The following is a 14053-nucleotide window of genomic DNA, read 5'->3' as shown; positions in this document are numbered from 1 at the left end:
CTGTCAGTGGTGACAGACCCAGTGTCACCAGGGCCCGTGACCCAGGTGCTGGGTGACAATGCCCCACCTGGATTCTTAGCCACACGAGGATCCAGCAAGAATGCCTTCTCCCAGTACGCTCTGCCCAGCATCCTGGGCACACCTTTTCATAGCCCAGTTTCTTAGGTATAAGGAGATATATTTTTGTATCATTTTCTAAGCTTAACAGAAAAGCTTTTTTTTTTCGGTACGCGGGCCTCTCACTGTCGTGGCCTCTCCCGTTGCGGAGCACAGGCTCCGGACGCGCAGGCTCAGCGGCCATGGCTCACGGGCCCAGCCGCTCTGCGGCATGTGGGATCTTCCCGGACCGGGGCACGAACCCGTGTCCCCTGCATCGGCAGGCGGACTCTCAACCACTGCGCCACCAGGGAAGCCCCCAGAAACGCTTTTAAATATTCTTTTATTTTATTTTTGGTTAACAGTTTTGTACTTTACATTTTTTAATACAACCCACCCCTCTTTTTTCTAGCTGATCATCTCCAAAGTGTTGCTATTTCTTACTGACAATAAAAACGATTCCATGACTCAAGCAAGCCTCACTGCGTAATTCCATCAGCTGAATCCCTACGGCCCAGGACTGCACAGGCTGCTCCTGGGGCTGGTCGGGAGGGCGGGCAGGCCCAGGGCCTCCAGCGATGTTAAGAAACCTGGCTGCAGCCCATCCCAGTGCAAAACCCGTCCACCTTGTTTGTGCCACCCCCAAGAATCTTCTCCGCGACTTCAGGTCGTTTAAATATTCGTTTATTTCATTTTGGGTTAACAGTTTCGTACTTTACATTATTTCCCAGATGAAGACCCCGAGGCACAGAGGCGCTGTGTGAGCTAAGATCATACACGTGATACATGGAAAGGCTGGGATCAAACTGGCAGGAGCTGGACAGGAGACTTGGCTTTAACTCTGTGCTGCCTCTTGCACGCCTTCACGCACGGGCCGTCTGTCGCCTTTGTCCACCCCAGTCTCTTCCCGTAGCCACCACGGCCCCTCACCAAGCCCCAGCCCTGTTGCCCGGTCCAGCTTCCACTCTCTCCTCCACAGTCCAGGGGGTTCTGTTTCGGTGGTAGTTGGGGCTTTGGCTGCACCACGGGTGCTCTAAGGTGAGGCGACAGCGCCCAGAGGCTCGGAATCTGGCTGAGTTCACTTTCCAAAGGGGCAAGGAAGTGCACGTGCGCAAAGGAGTGTCCCCAGGGAGCTGAAGAGCTGGACCCACCAGGGCATCTTCATGGCTTCACGGCTGGCGCTGTGAGCGGTGGGTGACGTTTATTTATTTATTTATTTTAAAGATTTTTTTTTTCATGTGGACCATTTTTAAAGTCTTTTTATTGAATTTGTTACAATATTGCTTCTGTTTTATGTTTCGGGTTTTTTTTTCTTTTGGCCGCAAAGCATGTGGGATCTTAGCTCCCCTGCCGGGGATCGAACCCACACCCCCTGCATTGGAAGGCAAAGTCTTAACCTCTGGACTGCCAGGGAAGTCCCGTGGGTGAAATTTAAATACTGCTTAGAGGAAGATCTTCGGAGCGGTGAGGCCCAGAATGAGAGACGTTTCAGGGTGTGATAACGAGGGTATCAGGAGAGGCAAGGACCAGCCCCAAAGCTAACTTTTCTCTTCATAGGATTTTGCGAGAGGTGGACTCTGGAAGAAAGAGTGGGTCAGGTGAGGAACAGAGGCGTTGGGGGTAAAGGAATCGTCCCCTGTGAAGGGGATAGGGCAGCGAGGTTAGTGTGGGTTTCTCCTGCCCAGAAGGAGTCAGGACAGAGCACAGATAAGGCGAGAGTTGATGTTCACCAAACCCGCAGTGCAAGTACCATGCAAAAGACTTCCATAGCTATTTATAAAATATGAATGTCTTCTATTTACTGAGAGGTTTATAATAAATAACCCTTATAATAATCAGGGCTACTAACCCAAACTCTTATAATAATAAGCACAGTTAAAACCATATTGTTTTTCTTAGATTTAACTCTTAATGACTCCAATGAGAAAATTCTTAAGAGAGTTAGATGCAGTTATTTTTGACTCTTTATAAAGCTGGGGGGAAAGGAAGTAGATTTTATGAAAAATATGTCCCAACGGCAGACTCCCCAAATTCACACAGATCTTAAATGGAGTTTAAAACTAAACACAAATAACATTTTTTGTGTTAAATGTTTAAATCAGTGAACACTTGGGAAAATATTAGGTTCTCATAAACAGTGGCTGCCTGAATTTTAGGGTTAAATGACCACATTTACAGATGAGTAGGTGTGGTTTCCAGGGATCTTAGGATTTGCCGTTAGGGCAGGTCACGTGAAGATCCACCCAGCTGCACCCTGGGTAATCATAGCGTCCCTGACCGTGAGACACAGAGGTAAGAGCAAGTGATCCCTGGGCCAGGCGTAGAAGCATCAACTCATTTCTGATTTACAGGGACACATGGGGTAGTCACCACTGTGGCCCCAATTTCTACAGTGCAAACCACAGTAAAGAGGAGAGCTCACAGCCCATTCTCCTCCCTCACGAACGTGATGAGGACTGTCCAAAGCCCTGGAGAAAGCACTATCCCTGCCCTCAAGGTGCTGCGGGTCCCACAGTGAAGCAAAGTGTGCCAGGTATGGAGGGACCCAGCAGGGGAGGAAGGCTTCCCCGGCAGGATGGGAAGGTGAGTCAGAGTCGTCCAGGTGGAGAGGAGGAAAGGCAGGCACATGCTGAGCAATTGTGAGAAGCTCACATGGCCACAACTGGAGGCGGGGCCTCAGAGAGGGGGTGGGGTGCGTGGGATGGGAGAGGTCAGACGGGTGTGTGCAGGGTCTTGAATGCCATGGTGGGCAACACACATGCGTACCTACTATGTGCCAGCCACTGCTCTTGGCAATTTGCGCTTTAGTAACTGTTGAATCCTCACAACCACCTTCTGAAGCATAGACTATTATTTGTTCCAATTTACAGTGAGGAAACAGGTCCAGAGAGGCACAGGCACTTGTCCTGGGTCACACAGCTTGGAAATGGCAGAGCAGGGACTTTATGCTTTGGGGTCCGAGGAGCAGGCTGTTGAGCAGCATGTTTCCAAGGGATAACATGGGGGACACAGCCTGGATCCACAGATCACTTGCTCTCTAAGCTGCGTGTGCACTGGGGCTCCCTAAAAGCACTATGCCCAGCCCCACCTGGGCCTCACAGGTCAGAATCTCTGGGGCACAGGCCCGGGAGAGTGGTTTTGATCAGTTCTGTAGGTGGGTCCTATATATGAGACCTGCTGGGCAGGACCTTGAAATCCACACAGCTTTGCTTCCCATTTGCTAGATGAGGAAACTGAGGCCCAGAGGGGCCAACACAGCCCACTAAGTCCCAGAGTGAAAAAAGGAATAAGTGACCAAGCCCAGCTAGAGCGACTGCCTCTAACCAGTGTTCTTTACCCAGAGATGGGGGAAGGGGAGGGAGGGGGAGAGACAGAGAGGGAGGGGAACTCCTTGTGGAGCAGACTGTTTCTCTAGGTGCAGCACAAAGGCCACTGGTGGTATAGGAGGGATCTTCAGTGCACGTAGTCACAGCTTCACATAACATGGAATCCAGTTACATTAGCTTCCTATTGCTAGTGTCACAAATTATCACAAGCTTAGTGGCTTAAAACAACACAAACTTACCTACTACTGTTCTTGAGGTCAGAAGTCCTAAATTAGTCTTAGGGGTGAAAACCAAGATGACAGCATGGCTGGTTCCTTCTGGAGATTCCACTAGACCGTTTCCTTGCCTCTTCCAACTTCTAAAGGTGGCAAGGCATTCAGCATTCCCTGGCTTGTGGCTACATCGCTCCAATCTCTGCTTCCATTTTTACGTCTCCCCCTCTGTTATTAAATCTCCCCTGTCTCCCTCTTAGAAGGACAATTCTGATTACACTGGGCCCACCTGGATTGTGCAGGATAATCACCCTATCTGGTCTTTACTTAATCACTTCTGCAAAGTCCCTTTCACCTTGGAAGATGACAAATTCACAGATTCTGGGGATTTGGAAGTGGACTTCTTGGGGAGGGGTCATTATTCTGTCTGTCACACACAGGATGAGAAAAATCGCTCCCTTTTCAATTCTCTTCAGTGCTTTTGCCTTCTCCAAGGAGAAAGTCCTTGGCTGGTGTGTTTCATCCCCTCTCTAACACCTGGCTGATCTCACATCCTAGCACAGAGTGAGCAAGCTCAGGCCGGTGCTGCCTCAGTTTCCTCATCTGTAAAATGGGGATAATTATAGTACCTCCTAGAATTGCTGCGAGGACTGGATGAGATAACAAGGCAAGGATTCAGGCTGTGCCCAGCATGGTGTAAGCTCTAAATAAATGCTCATTCTCCCTATTTTATTTATGGCAAATGATACTGGTACTGATGATCCATTCCCAGAAATCGTATGGAATTTATCTTTAAAATAAATTCATTAAGTAAAAAAAACAACAACAACAAAGGAAAAGAAATGTGAGAACCAATTAAAAAATTGTAAGTAAATCAAAACTACAGGCACTGCACAAAGATGGCAAAAGGAGAAGGGGTGTGACCTCAACACTGTGTGACTCTGACAGTGTCCTGCACACACACGCCCAGAACTACTGCCGGAGAGACCCGATTAGCATTTTCTGAATAAGTGAAGGAATGAGCTATTGCCAAGCATCGCTTCAGAGGCATTTCCTGCATTGTCTCATTCAGTTCTTGCAACAGTCCTTTGAGGGGGGTGACCCTGGTTAACCTCATTTTCCATCTGAGCAAACAGAGGTTCAGAGATTAAACAACAGCAAGGCACTCAGAAAATATAACTGGAGGAGCCCAATTTGAATCCAGACCAGTCCAACTGTCCCCCTTGGCTGCCTCCTAAGGCATTTTGCCCCATTGCCAACCCAGTTCCCACTATTTCCATCACAGTGGCGTTAAGGTGTTTTTCTCCAGGGGGCATGTTTCCTCCTTGAAGCTGCTGCTGGTCCTGGGAACCTTTCTCTTTATTAAAGGGGCTTAGAAACCCTGGGTCATTGACCAGAGATGTCACCCAGTCTCTGCACTCTGCTCCCTGCCTTTAAAAAGTTGGCCACCAGAGAGCAGTGTTGGCCTATGTTTCTCCAGCCTGAAAATCACCCAGAAATCGGAGCAACAGAGAGGGGACCCAGGATCAGCTCCAGCCTGGTTAAAGCCTGGGCCAGACTCCTAGAAGCCCGCACTTGGGGACAGAGAAGCCAGCCCCATGGCAAGCCCCCAGAGTACAGTGAGACAGCGCTGGTGAACACTGCTACCCTGGCAGGACAGGAGGCCCAGATAACAGCTCATTGGCATTCGCAGAGAACCGATCTCTTGTCACCATTTTACAGATAAGGAAACCGTGGCACAGATAGTCTTAGGCTAGAAGCCAACTAGTCCCAGATCCCCCCATTCCCCATCCCAACCAATCCTCACCCTGTCAGGCTTCCAGAAACCTTGAAACTCAGGAACTATTGTGTTTCATGTGTACTAAGGAACAGAGCCCGAGCAGCCAAGCCTACAAAAGGGGAATCCAGGGAAGGCAGGTAAGTGCACAAGCTCGGGGACGTGTAGCCCCAGCTGGTGGCCTCTCCCCAGAGGCCTCTCCCCTTGCCCTCAGGCTCCCAGCCCCTGACAAGCGCTCACATTCACGGAGCACGTGCTACGTACGTGCCTGGCACTTAGTCCTCAGAGCAGCACTGGGAGGGAGTTGCCTTTCCCCATTTTACAGATGAGGAAACTGAGGCCCAGGACAGTTGATTGCTATCTGAGGTGTTACCTTACCAAGGAGCAGAGTCAGGACTGAGACCCGGAAGTTTGGCTCCAGAGCTTGAGCTTCCTGCTCCCTGCACTGCCCTGTGATGCAGCAGCAGCCAGTTCAGACCCCACCTGCCTCCTTGGCCTCTGGTTATTCATCCTCCTTGGCCTGTTTCTTCACACAGTCCTCCAACCCATGAAAGTCAAGATCAGAGGTGGTGGCCCCGGGGGGGTGGGGCCTGTGCACATTCACCCTTTCTGCAGGCCTTGAGCCCGTGTGGGCTCCTAGAGCCATATGGGCTCCAGTGCCTATGGCCGACTGCTGGGCACATGCTCCAGAAGAGTGGCAAAGCCTTCCCTCCTCCCCCGGCATTGCCCCCAACTGGTGAGATTGTCCCAAGGTGAGAGCAAAAATACTGTGTGGAGGAGGACAGATGCTGGGCCTCCTGCCCAAGGCTCCCTGTCAATATCCGTCCTCTGGTACCCAGGCATTCAACAATCACCCTCTTCCTCATCAGCAGTGTCTGCCACATCCTGGGCTCTACACCTGATATATATCACATCATTTTTCATGCAAAGTGCATACGAGACAGGTTCTATGTGCAGCTCCATTTAAGAGATAAGCAAACTGAGGCTTTGTGAGGCCAAGAAACAGAGCCAAGATCATACAGCTACCAAACAGCAAAGGAAGGGTTTGAACCCAGCTCCACCCAGCCCCAGAGTGCATGTTTTTCATGTTCTATTGCCTTGTCCCAAACATCTTAATCTGGGGCTCAGAATATATGGTCTTTTCTCATTCAAGAAGTGCTCCCTCTGGACTGCAACATGCAAACTGCTGCCCTGCATCTCTGGCTGGCTCAGGCCCCACCTGTCCAACCTTTTACTGTTTCCCCTGAAGCTGGGCAGACCATCCCTTCTCAGGCTTGGATTTCCACCTCTGGGAAATCTCAAAAAAGGCTAAAATAATTCCATCTCTAAAAGGACCCTAGTTTATAGAGACACTTGACTCTTTTCCTAGAGGCCCTGGGACGGATCAGGGGGGCTTCCGGGATATAGCGCCCAAACCTCCCCTAGGGGTAGGACAGGCAGCTCCTGTTACACACCCCAAGGGCTGCAGCAGTGCTCCTGAAATCAGGAATGAATGAGGACTCTGGGGATGAGTTGGGTGCCCCTGGCCTGAAGGCCTGGCCCAGTTGCGAGGTGTGGGGAGGGCATGAGAGGCTGGGATCCCCGGCCACTGGACTCCTGGGCCAGAGCCTCTGTGTGGGCAAGGCCTCCTGACAGGCTGGACTCTCTCTGATCTGCAGGGGAAGGAACCGGGGCCCAGGTGCAATGGGAGGGTTAGGTGAGTATTCCTCAAAAACACCTCTAAGGAAGGAGACCCCGGCAATAGGCAAGGGGCGGAACAAGGGGTCGGGAGACGGGGTCCAAACCCAGCCCAGCCGTGAACTTGTCATGTAACTCGGGGCCCCTCTGACCCTCACCTGCAGATGGTAGAGTCCAGCTGTATAGTTGGTGTCTGCACTAGGTATTCCTCCCTTTGTTCCTTCATTGTAAATCCCCACCTGCCATACCATCCCCCTGCCCACATGCTGCTGCAAAAAACAATTAACTGGAAAGGTAGCAAACTCAGTGATGAACTGTACGTATCAAATGTATACTGACTCTTCTATATAGTAAGTAAAATTTGAGGGTGTCTCTAACCACCATGTTAAATGACTGACATCAATTATATCATTGAATGCCCACAGCATCCACAGAATTCATAGCATTATTTCCATTTTCACCTGAAAACACTGAGGCCAAGAAAAGTTAAATCACTCATCAAGCTTGCAAAGTTGTTCAGCGGCAAAGCTGGGATTTGAACCCAGGTCCTCCTGATCTCAGGGTCTGTGTCTGCTGTATCTCTTCTACAGTGCCTCTTGCTGGCCTTTTATATTTAACCCCCAAAGAAAATCACATGTGTGCTTGCCTTTCTCTAATCATTTAAATCGGAAACTATAGAAAGCAACAACAAAATAACATCTAATTCTCTATCTTGAAATAATAATGGACAGTTTTATATTTATATTTACATAGTTCACATACATGTGTGAATATGTATTTTTACCAAAAAAACATGCTATATTTTTTCATATCACTAAATATTCTACAATCTATTTTTCATAGCTGCATAATATTTCATCATTTGAATGATACTAATTTTTTTTTTTTTAAAACCAGTCCCCTATGGTTGGACATTGGGGTGAGTTACAGTTTGTTACAGCTATAAATAATGCTATGGTGGATACCCCTGTAGCTAATTCTTGCTCTGTTTAATTCTGCAGGATAAATGATCAGAACTGATATTGGCAGGTTCACTGTCAGGCTTTGGATCTGTACTGGTGAGCTCCAGCGTGACTGTCCTTTGAAAAGTCAGGGCCCTGCCCTCAGCAAGTCAGACCTGGTAGAAAAACTCTAAACGGAAGTGCAGCCTCTGTCACCTTGCTCTTCGGAAAGGAAGTACAAAGGGTGCTGACCCCAAGCCTCACCTGGGCAATCATGCCTTTTCTGAGCCACCTTTCATTCGCTGGTTCTATGGTGAGGACAGGAGGTTCCTCAGGGCCTGGGAGGACACCTCCCACCGAGGTGCCCGAACCCATCCTCTGGGCACCCAGACGCTGTTAATGAGATCCATTTGATGGCATTTAGGTTTTCCACGTGTACCCGATGTGGAGGAGAACAGAGACACAAGCAGGGAGGGATTCCTGGGAAGCACCTCCTCCAGCTGGGACAGGAAGCAGCCTCCTTCTTCGGCCTTGAAGACACATGAGGTCCGGAGGAGGTGAGAGGAAGTTGAATGGGGAGAAAGAAGGAAGTAGAGGCAGGAGGGCCAGAGGGAGGTGGCGACCAGAGAGGCTGGCTCAAACTTCTCCAATCTGCTGATCCCAAAGAGAGGTCTCCAGCTGCTCTAAAACCAGCTCAGGGGCAGCTGCCTGCCCTCTGAGAAAGGGGACCCACCCGCTCCGCAAGCTGAGGGCCTGCCCTGGGATGGAGGGGCGGCTGGGATAAGTCATCTCCAAGCCCACAGATGGAGGACGGACCCCAGGGAGGGGACGGACTGGCCACAGGCAGAGAGAAGCCGAACTGGCCTGGGGCACCTGCTTCTGGAGCCTGGGGCAGAGATGGGGTGAGGGGAATGGGCTGTGGTGGGCTCTGCTCCTGGCCTCAGCTCCTGGGTCCCTGGGGGACTCTGCAGGCTGAAACATGAAGGGACTGTGATCAGATAAGGAACCAGAGCCTGCTTTGTCTCTGCAGCCAGAAAGAAACCTGGAGAGTACAAGTTCTCTCTCATTTTCCCCTGGAGTCCCATTCACATCCTCTTCCTTTTGTTGTTATTTTTAGGAGCTCCACTGCCCCTTTGGGAGAATCCGCAGGCCTTTCTCTGCCTGCCTGCAGTGTGTGTGTGTGTGTGTGTGTGTGTGTGTGTGTAGGGAGATTGCCTATAACTGCCTGTCCTTTTGAAACTGACCAGAGGTGCTTCTGATTCTCCAGGACCAGCTTCTCTCCTGCAAACTCCAGAAGATGTGTCTTCACTTCAAAAGACCCCACAATGTGGCTTCTCATAAAGTGTCCCCTCCAATCTGGGTGAGGTGTCAGGGTGAGAAGGAAGAGGGAGACAGAGGGGCTGGGGAAGAGACACAGAGATGACGTGAGACAGAGAGAGAGAGACCAATAGTGAAAGGAAGAGGGAGAGAAGCAGAGGTAGTGAGGACAGGAGTGAGAGGAGACGGAGGTAGAAAGATCTGGAAACAAGCTCAGGGAGAGACAGAGAGACTGTAAGAAGGGAGACGCAAACAGCTCAGTGCATAGAGAGAAGGGAGGAGACCAAGAGTGAGATGCAGAGAGGATGGGAGGAGAGAAAAGGAGAGTGAGAGGGTAGAAAACTCAGAAGGAGAGAAAGGGGAAAGGCAAGCTGAGACAGAATGAAGGAGGAACCGGGGAACGTGCTGAGGAGAAAGAGGGGAGACAGTGAGCAGGGAGGAAAGGCAAAGCAGAGGAGGAGAAGACAGGCGCCCTTGTCCTTGTTAATATCCGCGAGGAAGCTGGCCGAGCGTGTCCTTATGGGCCCTGCCGTGGCCATGGCCAGCAGGGAAGTGCCCCTCTGGTGACATGGGTGGCAGTCGAAGGAGGGAGGGGCAGGTCTGCAGCAGGTGGCCGCCCCTGGGTGGGGCCGCCAGCGGAGCCCTGGGGTATAAGTGGGAGGCCCAGCCGGCTGAGCACCTGTCAGGGCCAGCTCCCCTGCGCAGGTGCCAGGCAGGTGGCTCCGGCCGAGCCCAGCCCCAGCATGAGCTCCTTCGACCTCCCAGCGCCCTCCCCGCCCCGCTGCAGCCCCCAGTTCCCCAGCATCGGCCAGGAGCCCCCCGAGATGAACCTCTACTACGAGAACTTCTTCCACACCCAGGGCGTGCCCAGCCCTCAGCGGCCCCCCTCCTTCGAGGGCGGCGGCGAGTACGGGGCCACCCCCAACCCCTACCTCTGGCTCAACGGGCCGGCCATGACCCCTCCGCCTTACCTGCCGGGCGCCAGCGCCAGCCCCTTCCTGCCCCAGACCTACGGGGTGCAGAGGCAGCTGCTGCCCAGCGTGTCCGGGCTGGGGGGCGGCGACCTGGGCTGGTTGCCTATCCCCTCGCAGGAGGAGCTGATGAAGCTGGTGCGGCCCCCCTACTCCTACTCGGCGCTCATCGCCATGGCCATCCACGGGGCACCCGACAGGCGCCTCACCCTCAGCCAGATCTACCAGTATGTGGCCGACAACTTCCCCTTCTACAACAAGAGCAAGGCCGGCTGGCAGAACTCCATCCGCCACAACCTGTCTCTCAACGACTGCTTCAAGAAGGTGCCCCGTGACGAGGACGACCCAGGTAAGGGGTCTGCAGGCTCGTGCCCCCAAGGAAGGCTCAGTCCTCCCGACACCCCATTCTAGAAAGTCCTGAATATGGCCGTGCCCCCCGAGACTGGGGGCCAAAGGGAGTCATCTGTACACATGGACCCTGGAGGCAGATGTGGGTTTGGATCCCGGCCGTGCCGCTGACCAGTCAGTGACCTGTGAGCCTCAGTTTCCCCATCTGAAAAATAGGAATGTAAGAGTGGATCCTCTACAGGCTTGTGGGTGGCGGGGTCACGAGATGATGTATGTGAGGTGTTTGGTGCTAACGAGTGCTCGATGGACTGCAGTGATGGTGACAATTAACCTGAATCCCCAGAATCCAGCATGTAGGAAGTCCTTTGCCGGCAGGGGATGGGAAATGAGTGCTTGGACTAGATAAAGGCAAGTGTATCCTAGGCCTGATGGGAAGGGACCGGTGTTTGTGAAACAACCAGTAAGGGCCACATTATGCTGCCTGCCCTAGTTACATGGTTTCTTTGACTCCAGCCCTGTGGGGTGGCTCTTATGAAACCCATTTTACAGATGAGGAAAATAACACCTAGAGGTGAAGCAGCCTGCCTCGGGTGACACAGAATGATGTGACAGTGACGGAGAATGAATCTGAATGGAGGTGACTCACACCACAGTGTGAATTTTTTAATGAGCAATTTCTAAAATATAGAGACGTACACAGAGTAATATATGAAATACTCATGTGTCCATTTCCCAGAATTAAAGTCCACTCTTGTCCCAACATAGGAACCCAGGGTGCCTCTCAGAGGAACCCCACCTCCACCCTCTTTGAGGCTAGTGAGGGCAGGACTGTTTGTCCCCCAGAAGAGGGTGAGCATCCCATCCAAAGACTGGCCTCTCCCTCAGGCCGAGAGACTCAGGCAGGCAGGATTCAGAGTGTCCTTCCTGGCTACAAAGCCCCTTTTATACATCTAGCATTAGCCCTCTCTCACAGCCAGCCTGAGGAAGAAGGGACAGGTCCAATGGGCCCACTTCTCATGCCAGGAAACTGAGGCTCACCCAAAGTCCCTCAGTCCGAAGCAGGGACTCAAGTCCATCCTTGGAGTTCACCCCCGAGACTTTCAGGGAGCCCTGAATTTCTCCCTGAGTTTTCTTTTACATCAGTAATGGAAGAAGCCCCACCCTCACCTTCCCCCAGTACTTGAACTTCTTAAAGAGACCACACTGTAAACTCCTTCGTGGCTTAGGCCTCTCTTGTGTTGTGCTCCCAGGGTGCCTTGGTGTGAGGTGGGTGCTTCAATAAAGATCCGTGTGCTGTGGCCTTGGAGGGGGTTTGTGGAATTCCTGTTTTGTTCTCTGCCTTTCTGCATTTGTTACCTTCGATTGTAGTCTGTGACAGTAAGAAGGAGCAGAAGCAAAGCATCGGATCCGTCTCTCTACTTACCTTCTCCTGCTTTTGTGCCAGGCAAAGGGAATTACTGGACCCTGGACCCCAACTGTGAGAAGATGTTCGACAATGGAAACTTCCGCAGGAAGAGGAAGAGAAAATCGGACGTTTCCTCCAGCACAGGCTCCTTGGCCTCGGAGAAAACGGAGCCCAGTCTCCTGGCAGGCAGCCCCAAGACCACGGAGGCCCAGGACGTCTTGGATGGTGCTTCGCCGGGTACCACCAGCTCCCCAGAGAAGCAGCCCTCGCCGCCCCCGCCGGGAACCCCCTGCCTCAACAGCTTCCTCTCCACCATGTCAGCCTACGTGAGTGGGTCAAGCCCCATGGGCCGCCCCGTGGCCACGCCGGGACTGAGCACGGAGCCCGCTGACAAGGTGGGGCAGAACTTGCTGAACTTCAACTCCTACACCCCACTCACCAACTTCAGTGGCCACGCAGGCGGGGGGGAGTGGGCCAGCCCCACACCCAGCAATGCTCTGGGCTACGGAGGCTCCGTCCTCAACCAGTTCAGCCCTCACTTCTACAACAGCGTCAACACAAACAGCATCCTCTACCCCAGGGAGGGCACCGAGGTCTAGAAACACAACAGCTCCCGAGCCAGATGGACACGCTTGGGGTCCTCCATTTCAGCATCCAAGTGGTCCAAGACCTCCAAACTGCCCAGACATACACACAGGAGGCTCAGAGGAATTCATCGTTTTTCTAGAACATTGTGTAAACCTTGTGTTTATCACACATCCATCCACAGACCCACAACCAGCTTTGCAATAGAAATACTGGTGCCTGCATGACAGTAATCAACTTGGCCATTTATTGAGCACTTACTATGTGCTGGGTGCTGTACTAAGCTCTTTGAAGGCGTGATCGTACTTTCTATTTACAGCCACCTTGTGAGGGTCATATAAACCTCCCCATTTTACAGATGAGAAAACTGAGGCTTGAGGAAGTTAAGTAACTTTCCCAGGGTCATACAAACTAGGAAGCGGCAGAGCCAGGAGTCAAGTCCAGGTCTCTATGACTCCCAAAGTTTGGGCCAATGAAGGCTGGGACGGAGGAATTGGTTGAGCAGCCAGGGAAGGTCAGTGTGGAGAGCTGATGAGGGCAAGCATATGCAAATCTCCCCACTGCCTTCTGGCCGTCCATCAAATTTAGCACCAGCCCTAGGCACATCTCATCTTGGTCCAAGTCCTCATTCTATGGCCCCCAACTTACCTGCCGACACTCCTTTTGCTACTACTCAAGGGAGAAGCCCAGATCTGTGCCCCTGCAGGACGATGCGTCCAGCCTCTCCCCACAGAGGGATGTTGCTTCCCCAGCCCCGCAGACCATGAGCAGAGCAGGGAGAGGAGCAGTGTGCACCCCAACCCCCCCACCCCCTCACTGCCCACTGACAAAATCTTGTAAAGCCCAGCTTCCTGTGTGCACGTCATGGACCAGTGAGCTGGAGGTGGCTGAGTCTGCCAAGAGAAACAAGGCTGAATAAATGCTTCCTTTTTTACAGCCCGGGAGGGGCTGCAGACCGCCACAGAGGGGTCCATGCGTGCTGCTCCTGGAATCTTTTTCTTGTTTTGTATGTACTCTACATGCCTGTGATGGTGCATCACAGCACACCCTGGGAAGTATTTTTTGTTTTCTTATGTTCTTTTTAATTAAAAAAAAAAAATCTACGTGTGTCCCTTCCTTGTGAGTTTTCCTGTCCCTTGGCTACTGGTTGACTCAATATGGGGCCAAGTGCAGCCTGGAGCTGAAGGCTTTTGAGACAAGAGGCAGAGAAAGAATGGGTGTCAGGCTCTTTCCCTCTGCCACATTGGCATGCGGACAGGACAAAGGTCCCCCCAAAAAGAGGAGAGCTTGTGGGACACAAAATATGGCCCGGATTACGGCTCATGCGATCGTCATTCCTGTGTTATGATCACGTGATCCCCCTAACAGCCCTGTGCAGGGAGTGGTACTAATCCCATC

The 14053-nt window shown here is 52.0% G+C and overlaps 1 protein-coding gene across 1 annotated transcript; it reads left to right on the top strand.

Annotated features, from left to right (window-relative positions):
- The first annotated feature begins 7945 nt into the window (after positions 1-7945).
- FOXI1 (forkhead box I1) lies at positions 7946-13752 on the top strand. The gene is made up of 4 exons (XM_027084334.1): positions 7946-8146; positions 8454-8586; positions 9297-10666; positions 12110-13752. The coding sequence occupies exons 3-4, from the start codon at positions 10090-10092 to the stop codon at positions 12667-12669; spliced, it is 1137 nt and encodes a 378-aa protein (XP_026940135.1). The 5' UTR covers positions 7946-8146; positions 8454-8586; positions 9297-10089; the 3' UTR covers positions 12670-13752.
- Positions 13753-14053: the final 301 nt, after the last annotated feature.

The sequence above is a fragment of the Aethalodelphis obliquidens genome, unplaced genomic scaffold (assembly GCF_003676395.1).
Source record: "Aethalodelphis obliquidens isolate GAN/ISIS:26980383/991018 unplaced genomic scaffold, ASM367639v1 scaffold52, whole genome shotgun sequence".
In the NCBI taxonomy this organism is placed as follows: domain Eukaryota; kingdom Metazoa; phylum Chordata; class Mammalia; order Artiodactyla; family Delphinidae; genus Aethalodelphis; species Aethalodelphis obliquidens.
This window is presented reverse-complemented; position numbering and strand designations above follow the sequence as displayed.